The sequence below is a fragment of the Lepidochelys kempii genome, chromosome 27 (genome assembly GCF_965140285.1).
Source record: "Lepidochelys kempii isolate rLepKem1 chromosome 27, rLepKem1.hap1, whole genome shotgun sequence".
NCBI lineage: Eukaryota > Metazoa > Chordata > Testudines > Cheloniidae > Lepidochelys > Lepidochelys kempii.
Window position 1 is genome coordinate 14837989 of NC_136406.1, and position 10926 is coordinate 14848914.

General features: G+C 46.3%; 1 protein-coding gene across 6 annotated transcripts in view; it reads left to right on the plus strand.

Moving 5' to 3' along the window:
* The first annotated feature begins 4916 nt into the window (after nucleotides 1-4916).
* CDK12 (cyclin dependent kinase 12) overlaps nucleotides 4917-10926 on the plus strand; it is a 72612-nt gene continuing 66602 nt past the window's right edge. For all 6 annotated transcript variants that reach the window (XR_012156417.2, XM_073326205.2, XM_073326201.2 and 3 more), the window contains exon 1: nucleotides 4917-6578. Coding sequence is in view for 5 of the 6 variants with exons in the window: in XM_073326205.2 (XP_073182306.1) it covers nucleotides 5515-6578 (1064 nt within the window). In the remaining variant the exon portion in view is untranslated. The remainder of the gene's footprint in view (nucleotides 6579-10926) is intronic.

Consider the following 10926-nt stretch of genomic DNA (forward strand, 5'->3'; position numbering starts at 1 on the left):
AGGAGGGTCACAGGGCAGGCAGCGGCTTCTGCAAGGGGAGAGGGAAAAGGGGTGGGGCGTTTTACGTCCGCAGGTGGAAAAAACACTGCCACTGAAGCCAAAATGTTACAAAAATATTTAATTGCCCGGGGGGAAAAAACAAAACAAAACAACCTAAAAAGTTTTAAACAGAAAAGTTTCATCCCCTTCCCCCTCCCCCCCCACTTTGTAAAATAGCTGAAGCAGCAAATCGTGGTTACTGCTGGGGGAAGGGTAGCACACATCTCAAAACCTACCATCCCAACAGCTAAGAGACTTAACATAAGTAATGCAAAAGCAGGGCAAGTTATTTTAGACAAGACAGGATTCTTTTCTTAGGCCGAAACAACATTGCTGTAACTTCAGCTTCATAATTCCCTGTTTCAGATAGCACTTTACCATTATGATACAAGATACCGCATGTCAATATGAGGCAGAAAATTTCATGTCTAAAATGGGACAGTTAACAGACTTATTTTATTCATTTACAAAGTAAGTTTAATATCACAGGTGATGTGCAGGGGTTATGAAGGAAGCTGCAAAAGCAGCCTCCACTGACTATAGTAATCCAGCCTGAACCTACTGTTGGGTTATAAAATGGGGCAAGAAGAGACTTGAGGAATTAGTGGTTTCATTGGGTATGGCCTAATTCACAGTACTGTAGCCACATATGTCCCAAGATGAATGAGGTAATAGCTTTTATTGGTCCAACTTTTGCTGGTGAAAGAGACAAGATTAATACTGTGCCCCAACACACTTTTCAAGATCCATGGGTCCTATACATGCCTATCACATCATTCAACGTATTTCATCCAGTGCACTAAATGCTCCAGTAACAACAATGTAGTTGAAATGAGCTCTCCAATGAGTTCACTCAGAAAAATGGTGAGACAAAAACACTATATCAGCTGTAAGTAAATACTTTTCACAAAATGATCACTCCCTATCTGACCTCTTAATCCTCATCAAAAACCTACACACCACCCTCAAAATACAAACCTGGGTAGTGGGTCACTTCATCTTGAATGGTTTCTTGCAACAGGCATTAACTCCTTATACCAATTTGTACCACTTTGTATTTTGCTAGGACACTGTTGAGTACGTGCCCCACACCTAAGAAGAGTTGTGTACATTCAAAACAACTTATCTTTTACTGGATCAGCTTCTGTTGGTGAAAGACATTACTTCACCCACTATGTATCTAATGTGTAATTTATCTGATCTGTAAATTCCTACTAAGGTGCCACAAGTACTCCTGTTCTTCTTCCTGCTACAGGAACCAGTAGACAAAAAAGTTTAGGCCCTACATTAACAGTTACAGTTCTAAACACATCTAAAATGAGCTTTTAAACTTATTATAGGTTTTACACCTTTCTCCCCAAAGAAGGTTTTTAAGAGGCTATGTTAGGCACCTTTACAATTAGAAAAATCTATGTAAAATAACACAAGTCCTCAAAATATATTAACTATTTTTACATTATTTTTATCCAGTGGCTATTGTTGCTCCCTTTCATTGAGTTAGGTCTTCTGCAGCTGAACATTGCTTGGCTTTTACAACAGATGGCTTTCATCAGAAGGCCTCAAAGAACTTTACAGGCATGAAAGCTCACAACACCCAAAAATAAGGGGTCACTAGTCCCCTAAAGGGGAAACAATACAAGAGCATGGGGAAGAAAATATCCCAAGCGCGTATCATTCTTCTTGGAGCAGGATATAATGCGTCAAGTATCTAGTTTTTTGTAGGCAGCCACACTCCCCATCAGGCCCAAATGCATAGTTCTAGCTCCTTGTAGAGTAAACAGAAAGATGCCCTTTTGTAGAATCCAAGAAGCATACCTGCTTCGCTCCTACAATATGACAAACAAAGATCTCTTCTTAGGAGAGTTTGCCTAAGCAGTTGATTTTAACCGCCGACAGACAGACAGATAGGCAAGCACTCTTCTCTCCCCCTGGGGCAATCCAGCCTACTTTCATACCTTCCCTCTTTATGGCACTGACGTTCTGTTAATAAGCCACAGCTGAAGACCCTCTTCTCCAAGAGTGGCAGCTCAGGCAATCTTTGTGAATGGGATAGGATTCTCTCTTTCCCCAAGGAAAGAGATTTATCCCCATTCAATGGCCTATGGTGCAGGGTACATATGACTTAACACGTACCCATGTGAGGTAGTGAATACAAATAAATTAATATTTAACAAAAAAGTAATGGAAAACTGTCCTGATAAAACTAGTAGATTTGCCAATGCAATACAAATGGGGGAAAATGCTACCTAGGACCATAATGGTTGTCACTTTTTTTTACAGAATAATCACTCTGAAATTCATGACATGTGGAGGTAGAACTCATATCCTTCTGCTCCAGAAAGCACTGCATTCTACCAAGTAAACTAAAGGAGAATCTCCTTCAGCTGTTAGCAGTATAGGGCCTCTGATGCACAGGTCTGATTCCATCCAGTAGAGAACTGTGTTGAACACTTATACAGGCCAGCTCATTACAATCTTGTAATAAATCACAGTGCTCTCTGTGGAACCAAACACACATTATAGCGGATCAAATTGAAGAATAAAATCAGGGTGCAAGGAGGTCATCTGTCTACCAGGATATTAGTGAGGCCCTGATCCTGTAATGAGCTCCATGTGGTAGGTGTCCCAAAAAGGAAGTTAGAAGGTGACTTGATTGTGGTTTTGAAGTACCTATATGTGAAGATTTCTGATAGATTAAAAAAACCTTTACTACCAGACAAAAGCATAACAAGATCCAATGGCTGGAAATGTAAGCTAGACAAATTCAAACTGGAAATTAGGTGCAGATTTGCTAACAACAATATGTGGGGTGGGACACTATTAACCATTGGAACAGCTTGCTGAGAGGAGTGGTGGATTCTCCATCTCTTGAAGTCTTTACATCAAGATTGGATGTCTTTCTAAAAGATATAGTCTACTTCAGCCAAAAGTTATTGGCCTTGATATTGGAATTATTGGTTGTAATTCTGTGGCCTGTGTTAAAAAGCAGACAAGGAAAGCAGACAAGATGATCACAATAGTCCTTTCTAGCCTTAAAAACTATGAAGTTGGTGGCACTCTATGTGGGCATAAGGGGCTTTCCATACCGAGCTCATTGCAGAATTGGGGCTTTTAGTAGGGGAGGTGGGAGCAAAAGCAGCCATAAACCACAAACTATTTGTATTTCTTTTGCCATCCTTTAACTTAAAAACAAAGCATAGATTTGTTTTTAAAGTCTGTAAAATATGAGCCTAAAGGCAATTTTATGGCCTAGAGAATATAGTCAAGGAGGTCTATAATGAGATACAAACAACTATTATAGGCAGAAGGCTGTGTTCAAAATGCTGACATGGCTACATGGAAGCCATATATACATACATGCAAATTGAATAAATACTAATCACAATATTTCAGAGCTTTTGAAAAATTGCCTTTAAGTGATGTGACCATGATACAAAACTACATCTGCCTTCTACAGTAACAGTCCAAACCTTACAGTTTCCAACAGATTTAATGGTGCATTGCTGCGGCCACTGCTATATCATTCAGTAGCACTGATCCCCAATCCATCATGTGTAGCACTCAAGTCTCAAAATAGTCCTTTTCACTATTTTTTCTCTTTAGAATAAGACAGGGATGGAAACTGCAAGGGGGTATTTTTTATCAGAGGGAAGGCAGGGAGTTTTTACTTGCTTTTTCTATTTGATTTAAAGTTTTAAAACTGGCATTTAAAGGCCCTTACTATACTCCTCACTATCAGCCAAATCTGGAGGCCTTCACCCAACTTTTGCTCAGTCCTTACTCAGGTAAAATGTCCACTGAAGTGAATCAAAGTGGGTGAGGTAGTATCTTTTAGTACTCTGTTGGATAGAGAGACAAGCTTCCAGCCAAACAGAGCTCTTCTTGGCTGAAAGCTTGTCTCTCTCACCAACAGAAGTTGATCCAATAAAATATATTATCTCACACACCTTGTCTCTCTAATATTCTGGGACTGACACGGCTACAACTACACCACATACTCTGGAGTGACAAATTGTCTGAGTGATAGGCAAGACAAATGTTCCGATGTCTCCCCACTGATTTTGAGTGCTTCAGTTTCTGGGTAGAAACACGCAGGGCCTGTTTCTCAAAGGGTGCCAAGGACCTGCAGCCTGTGTTGTAAGAACTGCAGGAATTCACTGTCTATGTCAAAAAATTGTCTAGGGGGTGAGAACCATAGGATTGGGAGTCAGAACTCCTGGGTTGTTTCCAGCTTGAAGGGGAGTGTGATCTGGGGTTTAGAGCCACTGCGGGTCAGGACTCCTCAGTTCTGTTTTTGGCTCTGGGAACAGGAGTGGGGTCTAGTGGTTAGAGCAAGGGACTGGGAGTCAGGATGCCTGGGTTCTCTTTCCATGAAGCTGGGCCTCGACAGGCACTGACTCACACATCCCCTCCCTGCCTGGGGGCACTGCTGGGGGGGGGCGTGCTTGGTATGTGTTTCATGCCGCCCATTGCAAGGCCCTCAGGCTCCCTCTGGAGCTGGAGAGGGCGTTCCACGGTGCTCCTGATACAGATGCGGACCCAGAGTAACACGGCTGCCACTCTGACACCTGAACACAAGTGTGTTTGGGGCAGGGCCCTAGCGATTTGTCCACACTCTGCATCTCCATAAAGTTTTGTTTGGGGGAGGGGGGGGAGGAGCTGTCCGAACAGCTCGCCTGGCTCCTCAATAAAGTTTTGTTAAAAAGAGAGGCCGCCTTGTGCTCGCTTGTTTCTCTGACGGCGTCACCAGGTCGCTCAATAAAGTTTTGTTGCGGAGCCCAGCGCGGAGCTCTCGCGAGGTTTGAGCGGGCCCGGCCGGAGTTTCTCGCGGCGTTTGGGCGAGCGAGGCGGGGAGGCTTCGCTCATCGCGCGAGAGCGGGAGTCTCGCGCGAGTTGGCGGCTGCCCCCTTGGAAGCGGTGCCGTTTCGCTTTGGGAAGTGAGAGGGGAGGCGGCCCCGGGAGCGGGGCGGACAAAGGGGGCCGCGAGCCGGGCACCCGCCGCGCCGCGGCCGAGGGGGCGGGATCCGGGGACCCTCCGCGTCGGGAGCCACTCAGGGAGCCGGGCCTAGGGACCTGCTCAGAGGCCCAGGGGGCCCCTGCCCAGGCGACCCTCTGCCCAGGCCAGGGCGCCCGCTCCAGGGCCCAGCCACCCTCCTCCCCAGGCCCCCCTCCCGGGGGCTTTCCAGGCCCTTTAGCTTCCTGCCTAGGGGCCCTGTGAGGTCAAGGCCCCTCCCCCCGCCACCCACCCCGGGGCCTGATCCAAAGAGCTGCACCCCATGAAGCAGGGCGAGAGCTAGAAGCAGGGAGGACAGGCAGCGGGGGCAAGTGGCTGTGAATGGTGGGAGGAGAAAGGAGAGCCAGGGAAAGAGGAGAGAGGCCTGTAGCGGGAGGGTGTGTGTGTGTGTGACTGGGGTTTAAAGTTTGGGGGTTTTGGAGGATTCCCCCCTCCCCTCTTCCAAGCACAGTGGAGAAGGAATGCCAAATCCAGAGAGACATGGGGGCAAGAAGGATGGAGGAGGAGGGGGGTCCTTGCAGCAGCAGACATCCAGCAGTGGCAGTTCGAACAGCAAGGAGAGGCACCGGCTGGTCTCCAGACACAAGAGGCACAGGTCCAAGCACTCCAAAGATTCGCCGCTGGTGGCTCAAGAGGCGGCGGCACCACTGGGTGCAATGATCAAGCCCCTGGTGGAGTATGACGACATCAGCTCCGACTCGGACACCTTCTCAGACGATGTGGCCCTCAAGCTGGAAAGAAGGGAGAATGATGAGAGGAAAGGAAGTTCAGACAGGAGCGACAGGTTGCACAAGCACCGGCACCACCAGCACAAGCGTATTCGGGAGCTGATCAGGAGTAAGCAGGTGGACAAAGAGAAGAAACTGGAAAAGAATCAGGAGGTGTCCAGCAAGTCAGGGTCCACCAAGGACCGGGTGTCGGGGACCTCCAAGAGACTCAATGAGGAGAATGAGGAACATTTTAAGTCACAGCCATCAAGAAGCAGCAACAAGGAGTCCAGGTCGGCCAAAGCACACAAGGAGAAGTCCAGAAAAGAGCGGGAGCTGAAGTCTGGGCACAAAGACCGCAGTAAAAGCCATCGGAAAAGGGACACTCTGAAAAGCTACAAAGCAACTGATAGTCCAAAACGGAAATCCAGGAGTCCCCACAGGAAATGGGCTGACAGCCCCAAACAGGATGACAGCCCCTCAGGAGCATCCTACACCCAAGAATATGATCTCAGCCCTCCACGGTCGCATACATCCAGCAACTATGATTCCTACAAGAAGAGCCCCGGTGGCTCATCGCGCAGGCAGTCGGTCAGCCCACCCTACAAGGAACCTGTAGCATACCAGTCCAATACTCGGTCTCCTAGTCCTTACAGTAGGAGACAGAGGTCCGTCAGCCCGTACAACAGGAGGCGCTCATCCAGTTATGAGAGAGGAAGTGGGTCGTACAGCGGGAGGTCACCCAGCCCATACAGCCGAAGGCGCTCGAGCAGTCCTTTTGTTGCCAAGCGGTCAGTGAGCCGAAGTCCAGTAGCCAGGTGTGTGATCTCTATGTTGTCTCTTATGTGTTGGGGGGAGATTGGATGGCTCTGGGGTTGCGAGTGATTGACCCTCTAGATCATCTATTCAGGTCTGGCCCAGGTAATTAGTGTTCACTTCTTACTGCCAAGGGCTCCTCACTGGTCTGTGTGAGTTTGATGGGCTCGTTACAGTTCCCTTTTGATAGATATCCGCATCTTAAAAAGCACCGCCATTGTTGGCACTGATCAGCCTCCGTGTTGGCAGCCTCAGCAAAGAGGCCAATACTGAATGAGCCATTAGGATTGAATTACACTTGCCTGTAGAGGTGGCTCCTGCAGAATACGAGTGAAGCATTGTGGGGAAGTTTGCACTAGTGAGTGTTCTGTAGAAAGTATCTAAATTTCTAGCGATAAAAATCCAGCACCTTTCATTAGCACTAAATGTACTTTAAAAAGCTCTCACGTTCTGGAAACTTTGATCAAAATTCTAAGAAAGAGATTTATCGCAGTTGTCAGAAGGATTGTTTAATTCAGAGCATATCTCACTCTGAGCTGATTAATTTTTTTCTTTCATCATAATTAGTTGACCGTATTTAAGTTGCTTCTTTCTAGTTTAAAGTTGATTTTCTCAGGCTGTGTTCTGCTCAGTTATGGATCATTTGCTTCCATTTGTTTTAAATAGCTCCTTGGCATTCTAGAAGAGTAATTAGGTAACTTTTTTATTTTGGAACAGATGTATTTTTTTCTCTTTATGCACCAGTAACTTTGACACACACACAAAAAATGCCTATTTTTGTTTGAAATTAGTAATAGTGCTGCATTTTATTTCAGATGTATAGTAATCAAGAGTATTTTGAGTACAGATTGGTAGGTAGCCTAACATTATTTTTCAATCTAAAGCTTGTGTCTCCATGAACTTCCAGTTCACAGCATGTGTGTTATGGAACTATGGGTATAGCTTTATCATAATTCTAAACTGAACTTGAAAGAAGTAAGCCCTTAGGGTAAACTGTCAAAACAACATGTACAATGTTAGTTGTGTTGCTTCCCTGGATTCCATTGGGAGCTGTGAGCAAGGAGATTGGTCTTGGGAATCTTTATCCATGTGATTGGTACTTCTCATGTGGGTAGTCCCATTGAACTCCTTGCTTGTGGAATTGAGCCCTAAAACCACATCCACTTCTCTCAACGTTTAGGGAGTAGGCTTTCCAATGAAAATTAGGGCTGGTATGGGCTAAGAACATTGCCTTTGTCTTCACAGCAAATAGTTATCTCAGTGTAAAATCCTAGTGGCGATAAGACATTGGTAATTTTTGCTTCAATTTAGCTCACTGAGGTCAACCCTATTCTCCCCCCATCTGGAATTTATTTGACTAGCTACATGGAAGCAAAAGCTACCTGTCCCTTAGCCATCTTGATATAAAATCCTAGTGGAGACATCTCCATGTAAAAATGTATATATATTGGGGGGGAACGAAGACATTGCTTTCACAGACTATGCGCTTTTAAGCCCCTTAGAAAAGTCTACTGGGTGACAGATGCCTTGTGTATCCTTTCTGGCTGTGCTTGTAGGCTCTGTTAAAGGTGTGTATCTACTCTTCCTTAACCAGCAAGAGGGTTGCTATTGGTTGGAGGGTAGTAGAGGAATCAGTGGGATCCTAAAGCTCTGTGTTTTCCCTCCATTCCTCCCCTTAGTCTGTATAATGCTAGTTACTCCTGTGAAGTGAAGATCACTTTTTCTGAACCTGGTTTCATGGAAGCAGCTTTGAATGTGCTTCCGTGAACTTGCATAGCCATGTGGGAAAGTTTTCGAGGACACCTTTCTGGTACAGCACTTAGCTGGTTAACCAAACCCAAAAAAATTCCAAAGGTTACTGTTTGTTTACACTCTGTTTATTTCAAATTCTTTGAATCTAGGGTTAAATTGATAACCCACCACAGTCCCGCCCCTTTCTCTTAAAGCTGGTCTGCAGTTTTTTTTATAGCACACTCTTTTTAATCAAAGCTCGGTTTCAATGAGCAACACAAAGCAAGAAATAAAGAGTCAACTGAGTGTGCAAGAAGCTTTCGGAAAATGGCTACCCCAAAGTACAATATTGCACTTAAATGAGCAGAGGGAAATGTTCAGACCTTATTTTCTTTCTAACTGTTACACACAGGAGTTCTGATTTTCAGTTTGCTTGTGTTAGTTGTTGCTTCACTGAACCTGCATTCCATGCAGTGAGGAAAGTTCAGTGTAAATTCCTCAGAGGGGGAGGAAAGAGTCTTTCCTGTGGCACTGATGTTTTTTCATTGGCTGAGGGTGAAATCCTTCCTAGTGATTCTTTTACCTCCCCATTCCCAAAATGTAGTCTGAGAAGGAAGATGGTGAACTAAATACTGGAATGTCCCTGATGCAGAAAGCACACTGTGGGTCACATTCCAAGTGGGCCCCCCAAACAAACTGCTTTTGGTTAAGGAGGAAATGTGGAGTCTTTGGTTGGGAGGGAAAGTAACAGATATAATCACTGTTGTTCTCTATAGCAGTTGTAGTAACCATGCCATTGCAGCTGTAGCCAAGAGAAAGAATTCAGGTAACACCCCACTTGATGGATGTGGGCTTGTACACTGTTATGAGATTTTAGTTTCTGGGTTTGTATGCGCGCCATAGTCACTGGTGTGCAGCACAAAATCATGTATTGTCAGATGTCCATGAACTGGATTTAGAAGGTTTAATTTGAGGTAGTTTCTCTAATGCAAGGGTGGGCAAACCGCAGGCTGCATCCGGCCCACCAGATGTTTTAATTCGGCCCTTGAGCTCCTGCTGGGGAGCAAGGTCTGAGACTTGCCCCGCTCCTGTGCTTCAGCCGGCGAGCAGGGTCGGGGGCTGCTCTGCTCGGCTCATGGAAGCAGTGGCATGTCCCCTCTCTGGCTCCTACATGTAGGGGCAGCCAGGGGCTCCACTCCACACACTGCCTCCGCCTCTAGCGCTGCCCCCGCAGCTCTTATTGGCTGGGAAACGTGGCCAATGGGAGCTGCAGGGGCGGCACCTGCAGAAGGGGCAGCGTGCAGCAGAGACGCCTGGCTGTGCCTCCGGGTAGGAGCCGGGCGGGGGACATGCCACTGCTTCCAGGAGATGCTTGAGGTAAGTGACGCCCGGAGCCTGCACCCTGAGCCAGCCCCATGTACCCCAAACCCCTCATCCCCAGCCCCACCCCAGAGCCTGCACCCCTAGCCAGAGCCCTCATCCCCTCCACCCCGTGTCCCTGCCCCATCCCTGATACCCCTCCTTTCCTCCGAACACCTTGGTCCCAGCTTGGAGCACCTCTTACACCCCCAGCCCCACCCCAGAGCCCACACCCCCAGCCGGAGCCCCCTCCCGCATCCTGAACTCCTCATTTCTGGCCTCACCCCCTCCAGCACCCCAACCCCAATTTCATGAGCATTCATGGCCCACCGTACTATTTCCATACCCAGATGTGGCCCTCAGGCCAAAAAGTTTGCCCACCCCTGCTCTAGTGGTTAAAACAAGAAACCAGGAGTCAAGATGCCTGAGTCCTAGTCCCACCTTCGCCACTAACTTTCACTTCAGCACTATGCTTGTGATTTCTCCATTGCATAATGGGGGAATAATGCCAAATAACCTCACCTGTGAGGTATGCTTAATGTTTTTAAATTGCTCTGAGAGCCTCAGGTGACAGGCATTCTGGAAGTGTCCAGTTGTGCTCTCTCTATCATCTCTTGTTCTGCATTCATCACTGGCTGAGGGGAAACTGTTGCTAACAACTCTTAGCAACTTCCAGTTTCATAGTATAGATAGGGCTAGAGATTTCTATCAGTTATTCCTCCAACGATCTCTTTGGTACCGCTCTGATTGTTCCCAGAGTGCTTTGGTCTTGTTTAGTGAGCCATTCCCATTCTCTCCCACTGATACCTTTGTCTTAATTCACGGGCCTCGTGGGTAGCATTTTACACGTCCAGTTTCCTGCATTAGAAATAACAGGAATTTTGTAACCATTCCGCTATAGCTGGAAAGAAAATCTTGAACATCTCTAAAGCTGGGAGCTTTTCCTCCCTTTTTAAGTCCTATAAACTAGGTAATCTGCAGTGCAGTGTTGGTTTCAAAGGTGATGTGTGAGGGCAAATCACTAACCTCTCGGTCAGAGATAAAGTTACTCAGTGATTACACTAGACAGGGGAAACACCTTACAAAACTTCCTGTATATATTTGCTTCTCTTAAAACATATTTCAATTCAGTCAGCAGTGACAAAAGCTAATATTGCCTGTGGAGGGGAAGGTTTCCAGATCCATGTTATGAATCACTTGTAGCTGGGATTTAGTGCATGATTCAGTGCTCTTTTAGTTTAGAATTAAGTTAGCTCTGTT